At 57.1% G+C, this 13,589-nt stretch overlaps 2 protein-coding genes across 2 annotated transcripts; one reads left to right on the top strand and one right to left on the bottom strand.

Moving 5' to 3' along the window:
* GUCA2A (guanylate cyclase activator 2A) lies at positions 1 to 5,814 on the top strand. The gene is made up of 4 exons (XM_042954123.1): positions 1 to 20; positions 4,616 to 4,724; positions 5,162 to 5,357; positions 5,750 to 5,814. Exons 2-4 carry the CDS (start codon positions 4,650 to 4,652, stop codon positions 5,812 to 5,814), a joined length of 336 nt encoding a protein of 111 aa, XP_042810057.1. The 5' UTR covers positions 1 to 20; positions 4,616 to 4,649.
* A 3,566-nt stretch (positions 5,815 to 9,380) lies between these two features.
* GUCA2B (guanylate cyclase activator 2B) lies at positions 9,381 to 11,693 on the bottom strand. The gene is made up of 3 exons (XM_042953149.1): positions 11,604 to 11,693; positions 10,298 to 10,484; positions 9,381 to 9,563 (listed from the first exon to the last, which is right to left on the bottom strand). The coding sequence occupies exons 1-3, from the start codon at positions 11,691 to 11,693 to the stop codon at positions 9,502 to 9,504; spliced, it is 339 nt and encodes a 112-aa protein (XP_042809083.1). The 3' UTR covers positions 9,381 to 9,501.
* Positions 11,694 to 13,589: the final 1,896 nt, after the last annotated feature.

The following is a 13,589-nucleotide window of genomic DNA, read 5'->3' as shown; positions in this document are numbered from 1 at the left end:
GCCAGGAAGATAGTGCGGAGGTATGGACTGAGTAGATGTTGAATCCTTTCTTTGGAATTGGTGAGAACTGACTTCTTTTCTGGAACTTTTCAGCTTTATGACCGTAGCTGCGGCCAAGCCCATATGGCAACGAATCCGAAAAGTTGCACCTTCCTCTAGGCCTAGGTAGCCACGTGCTCGTGTCTGCACTTTATCCTCTTTGCTGGCTGGGTGCCCTGAGCAGTGCACTACCAGTACAACTGTACATGGCACCTGTGTATGCACCCTTGGGAAAGCCATGGTTTCTTAGCCTCTCAACTTTTTTTTTTTTCTTCAAAGAGAGGAATGCCTTTTTATTTTTCTTTTTTAATGTTTTATTTAGTTTTGAGAGACAGAGCGTGAGCGGGGGAGAGGCAGAGACACAAAATCTGAAGCAGGCTCCAGGCTCTGAGCTGACAGCACAGAGCCCGACGCGGGGCTCGAACTCACGAACCGCGAGATCATGACCTGGGCCGGAGTCGGATGCTTAACCAACTGAGCCACCTGGGCAACCCAACCTCTCTAGGTTTCTGAGCTTCAGTGTACTCATCTATAAAGTGGGGTCCTACAGTTATTTCTTCCAGGGCTCCTGGGTGGCTCGGTTGGTTTAGTGTCTGGCTCTTGATTTCGGCTCAGGTCATGGTTCCGGGGGCATGGGATCGAGCCCTGCCTCAGGCTCCACGCTGAAGCATGGAGCCTGCCTGAGGTTCTTTCTCCCTCTCCTTCTGCCCCTCTCCCCACTCTCTCTCTCTCAAATAAAAAAAATTTTTTAAATATTATTTCTTACATATTCCCAGAAGTGTTAAGAAGTTCACATACACTGCAACTCTTTCTCTTAGAGGAACCAGAACCTGTTACACCCTCCAGCACATGTTTACAACCGGACGGGGAGCCTGTGAAATGTGAGCCACGCCCTCTTCAAGGTCACACATATCAGAGACTCCTGCCTGGGCTCTGGTTCGGGCCTTTCCTGCTAGAGTCAGCGGGGGGCCTCTGGCCCTGGCGGACCGGGCCTCGGCGGACCCAACTTTGACGTGCACGCTGGAACCAGGCTGAGTTAACCGCTGGGCAGAAAGGAGTAGCACCAGGCATCCTCTCAGGCAGCTGCTGGTGGGGGTGAGGGGTGGCTGGCTTCCACACCTGTAGAGCACTTAGTCCATAATGGGTGTCTGACAAATATCCATCCACGGCTATTGCAAAAACCACTACCTTCCTGATCCCCTAAGGGCTCAGCGGCCCCACTAGATGCCAGGCCTTGTGTGAGCACTGGGGTCACAACAAAGCACGACACAGGCTCTGCTTCCAGGAGCTCACCGGAGAGTGGGCAGGACAGACAGGTTGGCAGGTTTTACAGTGGGAAAGGGTAGGTAGGAGGTTGGTGGAGCCCAGAGGAGGTAGAGATGGTCTTAAGCCAGCCTTACTGGAGCTGGGCGTCAGGGAGGAAAGTTTCCCGGACAATCCGAAATTCGCAATGGGGTTCTTGTCTCCACTTTTCGGATGTAGAAATTGAGTCTGGGAAAGGCCACACAGCTTTCACTGATGGGGCTGGGACTCTAGGCCAGGGCTGCTTAGCTTCAAAGCTGGAGCTTTGTCACCGACAGCAGGTCTGGGCCCTGCCTCCCGGTTCATTCTTTGGGGCGCTTTTGGGATTCCGGTTGAAGGGTGAGCAGGGGCTGATCATGAGGGGCCTTGAATGCCAGGCCAGGGAGTCTGGGCTTTCTTCTGAAGGTCTGGGACAGCCACGGATGGGTTTTCGTGTAGGGCAGCAGGTGGTAGAGGCAGAATGGCCTGGAAGCCTACAGAGGAGCAGGAGTTTGCCAAAAGAGGTGGCCTCGGATGTGGAAAGCACAACAAACCCAGCCTCCCCTGCTCCCCATAAGGAACGAAGAGGGGTGTTGGGTGTCCTGGGGACCAATGCCTCAGGACTCAGGTGTGGGCCCGGGGTTCCAGAAGGGCCCCAAGATCCAGCCCCCGGCAGGGAGGGGGCCCGAACTCACACCTGGGCCAGGGCTGGGCTGGGAGGGTACGGGAAGGGGAGCTGGTTCCCATTTCCCAGGGCAGACATCAGAGGTGGAGTTAGGTAGGGCAGGGCCCAAAGTCCTGAGGGCAGGGAGCTATTTCCTCTTTCCCACAGTGTGAACTGTGTTAACTACGTCACTCCTGCAGCCCCCACCCACTCCAGTCCCGCCTGGCACCAGACAGCCCCCGGCTAGGGGGCTGTGGGACAAAGAGGCTCTAAGAACCAAAGCCCCTCAGTCCCTCTGTTCCTCAGGAGGGGAAAGACAAAAAAAACCAAAGCAAGCCAGAAATGGGGCTCTCCCAGCACACAGCAGCCCCACCCAAGCCTCATCCTTAAACTATATTTCAGTTTCCTTGAGTCCCCCACTGACGCAACCCTGATCCCAAACCCAGTCCTAACCAGCATCCACATCATTGGCAATCCCGACATCAACTCAATCTCAGACGCACCCCAATTCCAAACCTCACCCTGAAGTCCCGCCCCACCCTCCGCTCCCTCTAACCTTGGCTCCCGACTTGAACTCCTACACTAACTGCTTGTCTGCCTTGCCGCAGCTTAGCCCCGACCCCAGCCCAGAACCTCAGGCTGACCCTAAGCAGCTTTCCCCTTACCCCAGCTGTACCCCGGATCTGTACCTGGGTGTTCACCTCCATCCCAATCACAGCAGACTCTACCCTTACGCAAACGTCTAGCCTCACCTTCAACCTGGACTCCATCCATAACCCTACCAGACCCTATCCCATCTCTGACCCTCCCCGCGGGTGCGCTCCCACCCAGCACTCAGCTAGCAGAGGCCGCCATGTGGCTGGACTGCATGTGCAGACCTTGGGGTGCACACACATACACACGCCCCTCAGCATGCACAGACATGCACGCACTCCAACGTGCCCCACCCTCGGCTGGACTCCTCCAGCTCCTTCTTCAATACTTACTCTCTCCACCGAGCGGTTCCTGCCCCTCTCCCAGCTTTCCTGGCTTCTAGCCTGGTTTGTTTGTACATTAGAACCACGGAGCTCCCAGGGCTTTCCTTCTTCTGTGTCCTGGAGGCCTGGCTCACAACAGAGTCCGATGAACACCCACTGGACCAGGGCAAGTCCTCGTGGTGATCAGAGTCTAGAGGGGCAGAGACATACACCCGGGTAATCCTGCCCAACATTCCCGGTAGAGGAACGTGCCTGCTTCTATGGGAGCTACAAGAGGCAGCTAGGGATGGAGTGGGGGTTCTTTGGTCCGGGTCTTAAAGTTTGAGGAGGAGTTCACTTAGTGACAAGGGTGGCAGATAAAATAGCACGTTCAAAGGCAGGGAAGCATGTTCAGGAAGGGTTGGGGAGGTGAGCCTGGTAAGAAAGGCCAGGGCAGGGCGGTTAGGCTGGTCTAGTTGGGGAAGAAAGGGGGTAGGAGGAAAGGCACACATGGTGGGGGTAGTCGGAAGGCAGAAACAGCGGGATGGAGAGGGCTGGGGGAGCAGCGGCCAGGGTATCTGGAGGGAGAGGGGAGGAGTTCATTCTAAGACCATCTGAGACTGAAGGACAGACGGGAGAGCCAGGTCAGCACAGGCAGGCAGGTGGTCACCAGAGGGGTCAACCGGGGCCAGAAGCTGCTGATATTGATCAAAATAATAATAATAATAATAATAATAATAATAATAATAATAATAATAGCTGAATGAGCTTTCACCGAGTGCTTCCTGTGTGCCAGGCACCGAGCTGAGCATTTGTATGACATCATTTAATCCCCAGCATGAGCCCACCAGGTGGGTGGTATTAGAATTATTGATCCACAAGGGATACTGAGGCTCAGAGAGGAGAAACAATTTGCCCAAATTCATGCACATTAAAATCAGGCAGCAGGTAGGACTTGAACCCAGGCCTGTGGGACAGGAAGAGCTGAGGCCTCCCTCAAAGTCATAGTGGCCAAACCTAGGACCTGCCTTGGCCTGCGACTCATCTCTCATCATTTGAAGCCCCCTTGGAAGCCCCTCCTCCCTGCAGGCTGAACTCCTCGCATTTCCCTGAATATTCCAGACCGTGTTCACCTCCTGGATGTTCTGCATATAGCGTCTTGTGCAAGAAGTGGCCTTCTAACCCTTGCCCCTTCTCTAAGAAAATTCCACCCCTTCTCCAGAACTCAGCCCTGGCACAACCTCCTTTGGGAAATCTTTCTGAACTGCCTGCCCCAGGCTGGGTGAGGGGGCACCACCCTGGCCTCTCTACCTCCCAACCCCCACTCCCTGACCACCCTGCATTACCACTGTCTAGGCCTCCCTCCTTAAGGGCTGGGCTCGGTCTGCAGCCCCACCCCAGCCAGGGCCGGCCTACAGCAGGTGTCAGTGAGTGCGTGTGGTTGGTGAATGAACACAGGACCCACCTGGCTAGGGGTTAAAGTAGGAAGGAGCTCAGGGTGGGGCGGGGCTTCTGCCGGGCTTCTGGGACTGATCTCTTATTTGCCAGGGCTGTCTCCAGCCTTATCTGGTTAGGCCTGAGTTGAAAGCAAGCTGGTGACATGCTGACATGGTTCCCGGGTTACTCAGTAACCTTGCCCTCTTTAAAAATCCCACTGTTTCCCCCTGGCATCCAGAACCGACCGCTTCTCCCTCCTGGGCACTGCTGCCATGAATACCTTCCTGCTCTCTGCACTGTGCCTCCTCGGGACCTGGGCAGTCCTGGCAGGGGGAGTCACCGTACAGGTAAATCCTCTGTCCCTACCCCGGCCCGGCTTGCTCTCTGCTCCCAGTTCCCAGGGCCTGTCCCCTGAGAAAGCACCCCCTCTTTCTGGAGCTGGAGCAAGGTCTCAGGTGTGGCCCTTTCTCAGGAACCTGTTTCTCAGTCCTGTCTCGTATGCCCTCCCCTTCAAACTTGGACAGAAGAGAAATCACCATTTGGGAAAGCGGGTTGATTAGCCAATTTACTGAGAATGGGATTATTAGTCCCATTTTTCAGAGGAGGAAAATTGAGCCTCAGAGAGGTTCTGTAACTAGCCCTAGGCACACGGCTGGGAAGTGAAGGAGCTAGATTCAGTTCTAGACCTTCCTCTCAGCCAGAGCATCGACCTGGGTCTTGGGAACCATGCGGACATCCCAGAGCAGGCTGTAGTCTGGCTTGACACTCAACTTGTCTCTCTCAGGATGGAGAGTTCTCTTTTTCTCTGGAGTCAGTGAAGAAGCTCAAAGACCTTCGGGAGCTCCAGGAGCCCAGCATTCGGAACCGTAGGAAGAGTGGTGGGCCCGTGGTTCCCAAAGCCTGCAGCCACCAGAAGTTTCCCGAAGAACTCAAGCCTCTCTGCAAGGAGCCCAATGCCCAGGAGATCCTCCGGAGGTTGGGTGAGTAGCCACCTCCCTGGTGGGTGGGGCCTGGGAACTCCCTGATTGGTGGCACGGGAGGGGGATGTGCTCTGATTGGTGGGTCTGATGAGGCGGTCGTAAGTAGTTCTAAGTTGTAATTGGTGGAGCTTGCTCTAGGAAGATCCCCGCTCTGGCTGATGATTCGTTGGTAGTTCTGCATCCCGCCCCTCCGGCCTTAGCAATTGCTCCTTCTGGGCGGCATCTCCACTTTGACTGGCTGGCTTGAGCGCTACCTGTTTGAGGGGGAAAGGCCAGCCGGTCGGAGAGGACAGGCTTGGGTTTCTCCTGGGGACTCCGGGGCAGATGTCCAAGCTCTGGCTCAAGGGAGGGCGGGGCCTTAGCTCTCTGGGCGCCCCATCTCTCCTGCGCAGAGGCCATCGCCGAGGACCCGGACTCGTGCGAGATCTGTGCCTTCGCTGCCTGTGCTGGATGCTAGGACGGTCGGCTCGCTGCCTCCTGCCCCGGCCGATGCTCCCACTGCCCGCAGCTCGGCCTACCCTGCCCCCAGGGGAGGCGTGAAGAGGGCGTGGCCTGGGGCGACCTGCGCAAGCCCGGCCCCTGCCCCCCAAGATCCCCTCCGACCCTCAGCTAATAAACCAGATCCCAGAGTACTCCTGGTGTCGATCTTTCATCTGCCAGCCGACTCATCACCCAGCTTTATGGGTGCCTACCCTGCCCTCAAGCTCAGAGTTTACTGTATGAAGTGCAAGGACCCTCTCTCCCTACTGAACTGGGGCTGCCATCGCACACAGGCACTGAGGGGACTTCAATCTGCAGGCCACCAGCTGGGGGGAGGGGTGGTGGAGCAGAACCTCTGCTTTTCTTTCACCTCCTCCGGGCGGGTTGGGGGAGGGCACCAAAGTCTCTAAGCCCTGAGTGAGCTCAGGAGTCCCTGGTCTGCATGTCCAGCCCAGTTTGGGTGGCTGTGAGACTGGCCCCAAACTCTGCGGTGTTCAGGGGACCCCCAGCCCTGGTTCCCTGACCACCTCAGCGTTGCCTCCTGCCCTACCCCCTGGGACTCACCCCTTCCTCTGCTCCCCTCACCTGTGCTCTGCTCCTCTTCCCACACTCCTGGCCAGATAAACTCCTGCTCAGGTGCCAAGGTTGTGCTCCCATGGCCCCTCCCCAGAAGCCTTTCTTTACCCTCCCAGGGGGGTCTTCATGCTCCCGCTTTGTCCTCTGTGCTCTGTGGGCACTTTGATCACCCATGCCCCTTGCGAGGCTCTGGCCACCCTGAGCCATAATGGCTTCTGTGCCGGGGGAGTCTCCCTGACCCCCAGAGTGGGTGAAACCCACCACGCCAATGATTGCATGAGGATATGACCTAGGGCAGGCAAAAGCCAGAGATACCCAGTTCCAGCCCCACACCACATACTGTGCAATGCTAGGAGAAGTCACTTTCCCTCTCTGTGCCTCAATCTCCTTCCCTGTAAAACTAGGACTGTACTAGTATCTGCCACCCAGGCTGGGAGAAGTAAACCAAAACATGGGGAACCAGAGCCAAGCTGAGAATGGTTCAGACAGGGGTGAGGAGGCGAGGCATGGAGGGCTGCTTGTTAGCAAAGTTAGAGGGAATGGGCAAAGAGGAGGTGACCAGGGTATTTCTTGGGGAGTCAGGCAGAGAAGTGTCATGGGGTGATTGAGGCAGAAGTCCTTGGGCCGCAGAATTCAGAGGGCGAGGTGTCTTCAGGGCCAGGTCAGGGGAGGCTCTGCAAAGGGGAGGGGTGGCAGGCATCTTCACGAGTGTTTGGGATAGGCACTGGGGTGGATGGACATTCAAAACCAATCTGGAGGGAGGGAGGCCGAGGGCGTTCCAGAAGGGGGAGTAGGTGCGGACCTAGAAGTGGGAAGGTCCAAGGCACTAGAATGGTTCAGTCTGGACAGGGTGGGTCCTGGGAGGCACCCAGGGCTGGGTTTGAACCTGACCATGTCACTTACAAGCTGTGTACAAATAATGCACGCAAATGTGTATGTAATGCTACTTACCCTACGAACCAAGTCTCCCTGAGACTTGGTTTCCTCATCTGAAAATGGGGATGATGACAGCACCTCCCAGGGCTGCAGGGGATTTGATGTGACGCATGCTGGGGCAGAATCATGAAACGCTCCCACTCTGGAGCTGAGCTCTGGGTGTGAATCCTGGCTCTGCCTGTTACCGGCTGTGTGACTTTGGCCAGTTACTTAGCGTCTTTTCTCTTCAGTCTCCTTATCTGTGAAATGGGGATCACAAGAATCCCTACTTGGTAGGGTTGAGGGAAGGTTAAATGCAGTCACATAGTCAGAGTCACATAGTCAGAGTCACATAGTCACTCTGAGAGCCCTGCAGGGCCCATAGTGGACACTTCTGCGGCTGCTATTATTACAGTTTCTGTGTAGATGGCTCAGCTTGAGCCTGGCACATAGTAGGTGGTCGGTCAGTGGCATTTCCCTTCACTGCCTCCTCCCCAGGCAGGTGGACACCCAACGTAGCTGAAGGGAGCAGTGGGAGCGAGGCCAAATGGTACCTTTGGGCTCAGTTTAGAACGGAGAGGGCGTGCTGGGGAGCCCCAGAAGGATAAGGGGCCCTGTCAGAGCAGGGCTGCGGGGTTCCCCTGGCATGTTGGGCACAGAGAGTCTGCAGGATGCAGGGCCAGGGAGGAAGGTCTGCCTGGCCTGGGGAAATGTGATAAGGGCTCATCTCGAGTGGTGGTAAGAGAAGAGAGGGCCCCGAGAGTCACAGGAGGCATTGCAAAGGCCCCAGCCAGCCTTGCCCGTGGGGTGAGGGAGAGGAAGGAACTAGAACTCTGGGGTTTGTGGCCTGGTCAAATGGGGGGCTGTGGGGCTCATGAGCAGAGCTGGGCGGTTGGGATGGGGAGCTGGTCTGGGGAAATTCGCCATGGCCTTGGCCCTGGGTGATCTGAGTTCAGAGATCACCACCCCTTTATGCCTGGCTCTCCTCTCTGGCTGCCTGGGACAGGGGCTGTGGAGGAGCCCATCGTGTGGAAGGGCCCTTCTTCAGGGAATGCCCAGCACGGCTCCTGCCTTGAGTGAAGGAGTGGGCTGCAGCTGCAAGGGTGTTGCATCAGGTGTCATCAGCGTGGCCGAGTCACAGGGAGGCGGCAACAAGATGCTTCAGAGCATGGGCTCTGTCCCCGACTGCCTGGGAAGAAGTCCGCTTTGCCACGTTGCCGAGCCTGTGGTCTTGGGCGAGCTGGTTCTCTGTCTTCACCTGGGTCTCTTTATTCATAAAGTGGAGTATTTATAGTAGCACCTGCTTCATCAGACAGTTTTGAGGACTCAGTGAGTTAATAAGTGCAAAGCATTTAGAATAGGGCCTAGGGTATAGCGAATGCTCAGTAGATGTTGGCTATTATTGTTATTATTATTCCTCAGGGCCGCCAGGATGGAGTGAGGGAGGAAAGGTCTTCCTTCCATCTAGAGCTGGCCAGAGGGTCCTGGGGAGCTCAGGAAGGTAAGGATAAGGGCCAAGGCCCCTCTTCTCGGGAGCCCTGGGGTGGAGGCAGAGCAGAAAACGGGCCTGGGGAGGGGGCACCACGTGGTTCTTCCCTGCACCCACTACTCCTGCAGCCCCACCTCCTGGGGGACGCTCCCTGCCCTCCCTGCCCCCTGGTTGTCGCTCTGGCTCTGCCGCTGGGCCAGCCCTTGGGCTCAGCTTGTGGGGTCAGGTGGGAACAGGTGCTCCATGGTTTCTTAGGTCTGAGACTCATTTCACTCCCCCGGCCCGCATCCTGGAGCCTCCCTCCTCCTATATGAAATAGGGCTTGATGAACCAACTCCCCAGGCGCTGGAAACTGGGAAATTCCTGACCATATCATTAGATCAACCTTTTTCCTCAACCGCTCAGCTACCCGAGCGCCTCTGCCCATGGCCCCCGGGGATGAACAAATGGACTCCAGACTCCGTGTGTAGGTGGGGAATCTTTATTCAGCAGCAGGGTTGCCTCAGGGGCCAAACTCTCCTCCAACCAAGTGTCCAACTGCTTTGTGCCCGATCTAGCCGCTCGAGCCTCTGGCTGGTGGTGATGACCTCAGGGTCCCCCCCGGAACTCGGGTGGGGGTGCAGGCTCTGAAGGCAGCGGGCTGGGGACAAAGTGTCCGGGGTGGGCTCAGGACGCCCAGCCATCTCAGAGGCAGCCGGTACAGGCGACATTCACACACAGCTCACAGTCGTCATTAGCCATGGTCCCTGGGCAGGGGAGAAAACCGGTCAGCTGACCCTGCCCGTGAACCACCTGTGGTCCAGGGAGCTGCTGGCCGGGCAGCCAGAGAAGGCTGCTTCGGAGGGGGCCTGAGGGCGAGGACCAGCATCTTTCTCACAGATCAGGAGCATGATGCTGGAGAAGCAGAGAGTGACTCGGGTTCAAGTCCCGGCCCTCTCCTTCCTAGCGGGGCCTGGGCGTGCCTCTTACACTCTCTGGGCTGGAGTTTCCCTGCTGACTCTGTGGACAGCATCAACTGACAGGGTGGCCGTGAAGAGAGAAGACCAGCAAAGGGACTGACACAGGCCTGGCACTTAGTAGGTGCTCAACAAATGCTAGTAAGTCGCTATTGTCACTGGCCAGTTCTGCTTCTTCCCTCACATTTCAGCTTAGATGTCACCTCCTCTTGGAAGTCTTTCAGACTCCTTATGCCACCCCAGACATGAGCCATCTCTCCTCTGTGTCCCCCGTGCTTCCCCATCAGCCACCGTATTGCAGGCATGGCCTACGGGTCTGTTGTCCGGTGCCCCCTTCCCTCCCATCCGTGACGTCTGGTAGGACAATCGACGGTCCAGGTTGCCAGGGCCTGAGGGGGCAGGCCTTGACTCTCCCTGGCCCGGCCACTGGGCGCTTAATGGAAAGAACGGGCAGTGGAGGAGCTGGGGTGTGGGCAGGAGAGGGAGCCAGAGGCAGGAAGCTTCGCAGGGGTGGGGGCACTCACTCAAAGCCTGGAAGACGCTGGCCGCTTCCCTGGATGCACAGATGGGCTGGAGGTCCTGTGGCAGGGCTGGGTGGTGACACACGGAGGGCACGACGCTCTGGGCCTGGAGGCGGGGGTTGGGCAGCCACTGCTGCTCCAGGTTACTCAGCTTCTTCACTGATTCCAGCTGGACCTGGAAGCCTTGGTACTAGGGGGGCAGAGGAGAGGAGATGAGAGGGATCCGCAGAACTTTCCCTGTTCTCATGGGGGGTCCAGGCCATACTCAAAGGACAGCCTGGGAGGTGGGAGCAGGCACCTGCCACTTCACACCCCATCGTGCCTCAGGCCCCCAGGAACTGTAGATGAGGATCCGATGGGGCTGGGGAGCAGGTGGTTCAGGGCACGGGCTTTGGAGACCAGTGTAAACCCCCTCCCCCACCCCGGTTCAAATCCCAGCTCTTCCCAATAGGCCGCCTGTGTCTTCTGCACTCTGAGCGTCATCTGGCAAATGGCCCCTCCCCAGCGCCTGCCACCAGTACAGTCCACGCTGGGTAACTGGGCGATCACCCCTGAACCGACGTGGCAAAATGATGGCAACCCCAAGTTGGCCGGGTTCCAAGGCCAGGGATGCAGGGGTGGGGGGAAGGTGACTCTTCCCGTCCCTCCCAAGGAGGCTCCACCCAGAGTTGGGAATGTGACAGGGCCACAGACCTCCCCACTCTTGCTGGCCAGCGGCATCCCGCCGCCTGGCAGGCGGACCCTGCTTCCACGACTCCCTCCAGCCTCACGGTTGTCCAGGAAGGAGCCCCTGCCCCCCTGCTGTCTTCTCTCTGAGCCTTTGCATACGCGGTGCCCTCTGCCCTGAACTGTCCTTGTCCTCTGTGCCTAGCTACCTCCCGCTCATCTTGCAATATCAGCTCAGTTACCTGCCAGGGAAGCTCTTCGGGTGACTCTCCCCCGCTCCACCCATTCATGGGAGAATATAGGGAGCTGTGGGAGACCCCCCTCCTTCTGGGCTCCCGAAGGGCAGGGACTATGTCTTGTTCCACCTTCTGACCTCTGGCCAGGACCGGCCTTCTGATAGAGCAATGCTGAATAGCAGCGGTTTATTATTGCCATCACTGCTATCATCACTCCCTTCAGCCTTCTCGCTGCCGCCACCCACCAGCTGTCTTGGTCCCTGGGTCGTGCTTGGGTGTTGGGCTGAGCCCTGGGCCCACCAGCTCTTGCTCCCCTATATCCCATGACGTTTCTAACGTCCCCTCTCCATCCCAGCCCCTCACGGGGGGACCTTCAGGCAAAGGGCACACTGGCCGGAGGGACTCACCTGAATGTAGACTGACTGTGTGCCCTGCAGGAGCACCAGGAGGAACACAGCCATCCTGGACAGGAGTCCTGACGCCATCCTGCCGCGCATCTCACGCCGTCTGTATCCTGCTGCTGCTCCCACAGGCTCCCACCTGCTTCCCCAGCGAGCAGCTCTTTATAGGCCAGGCTCCAGTACCCTAGCCACTCATTAACTGGCCAGCTGGGGCGGGGTTGACAGCTGGTTGGCTGGCTGGGGGTGATGAGGGCAGAGAGGCCCAGAGAATTCAGAAACAAGATACTATGTGTCAGGCACCTGTGCGGGTGGCTCTGTGGGAGGGCCTTGGATCCACCCCTCTCTTTAGCTCCGCGAGACACCTATTCACATGGAATGATGGAGAGACCATTGTACAGACTGGGAAAGTGAGGCCCAGGAGGTGAATTCACTTGCCTCAGGTCACCAAGCTAGTCAGTGACACAGCAGGGACTCAAGCGTCTTTGACTCAGGTCAGCCTATGGTCCTTTCTCCGGGCAAAGGAGGCAGATAGACGGGCTGGTCCAGGGTGAGATGGGCAGACACAGGACTGATGTCAGCACTCTCCGTGGCTCTGGACCTGATTGTCTCCTGACCCTCTACCGGGTTCAGTTTAAGGCCCCTCCTCCTGATCAGTCCCCACCCGGGCCCTTAACCTGCCTCTCTCTGCCACCTGCAAATGGTGCTCGGGACCCTCAGGCCATGTTTGACCCATCTCGCCTGTCCGTGCCTTGCAGAAGCCAATCGCCTAACCCAGCATGCTATTGGGTTAGAGGAGGAGGAAAGAATGCCGACCTTGGGGACAGATTGACCTCGGCTCGAATTCTGGTCCTGTTGCAGCTCTATCAGTTTGGACAAGTCACCTCAACGCTGACTGAGCCTCTTTCCCCTTCCATCAAATGGGCATAATGACAAAATCCACTGCATGAGGTTGCTGTGGGGGTGATGGGGCCGGGTCCACTGAGTAATACTTGCCCCCTAATCTCCTTCTAGGCAATGTGTAACCCACTATATCCGTGGCTGAAGGTGGGGTCAGAGAGAAGAGGACAAAGTCCGCGAGGGTGTTATCACCACTGCCACCAGGTAGCTGTAAACAGTGCCTGAGAGTCAGGACTCACCTCTGCCGGACAGGGAGCCTGGCATGTGATAGGCACCCCACACGTGACATTGAATTGAAGCCCAGGTGGCCCAGCTAGGTATCTGAGGCTCACTCTCCAACCTGTGGTTCAAATTTGCTGTCATCACATGTCCTAAGACAAACCCTACCTGCACATGCCTTTGCTGACGCATTCTACCTGCCTAGGATGCCCATGTCCCTTTCTCTTAACTTGGCAGGAAATGGAGAAGGGCTGGAGTGAACTCTGGCATTTCCTATGTCTAGCTCTGGATCCAGACTTCAGCCTTTATTGTTTAGAGTATGAAGGAATTAATGCGCCCTTACACGCTTTCTCATCGGCAAACTGAAAAGAATCGTCGGGAACCATAGCTCTCGTTTCTTGAACAGGCCCCGCGTGCTAGGCCTGGTTTATGTGCACGAGTCCTTCGAATCCTCTAGGAGAGGTGTAATGGTTGTCTCCATTTTCCAGATGAGTAACCTGAGGCCTGACAAGGTCAAGCACCATGTGAGTGAGAGGGGAGAGCAGCCTTTATCGCTGAGATTCTTGCATCTGCTCAGCTGATGGTGTTCTAGAAAATGGAACTTGGGCCTTGGAGGCAAGAAGATCTCAGTGCTTCTCAACTGTGTGACCTTCGATACCTCACTTAGCTTCTCCGAGCCTCTGTTTCTTCATCAGTAAGTGTGGGAAATAATGGACGACCTCATCGTGGCTTCATGGGACCAGTCCGATCCCAGAGGAACTGGTGACTCCCCCTGTCCCCAAGCGGACTGTCTCCCCAGCCAGCGTCTGGTCCACGGTGGCCACGCAGTCAGTGCTGGGTCGTCCACCTCTCCTTCTCCAGGGAGCTCTCCCTGAC

Source organism: Panthera leo, chromosome C1 (genome assembly GCF_018350215.1).
Source record: "Panthera leo isolate Ple1 chromosome C1, P.leo_Ple1_pat1.1, whole genome shotgun sequence".
Taxonomy (NCBI): Eukaryota; Metazoa; Chordata; class Mammalia; order Carnivora; family Felidae; genus Panthera; species Panthera leo.
This window is presented reverse-complemented; position numbering and strand designations above follow the sequence as displayed.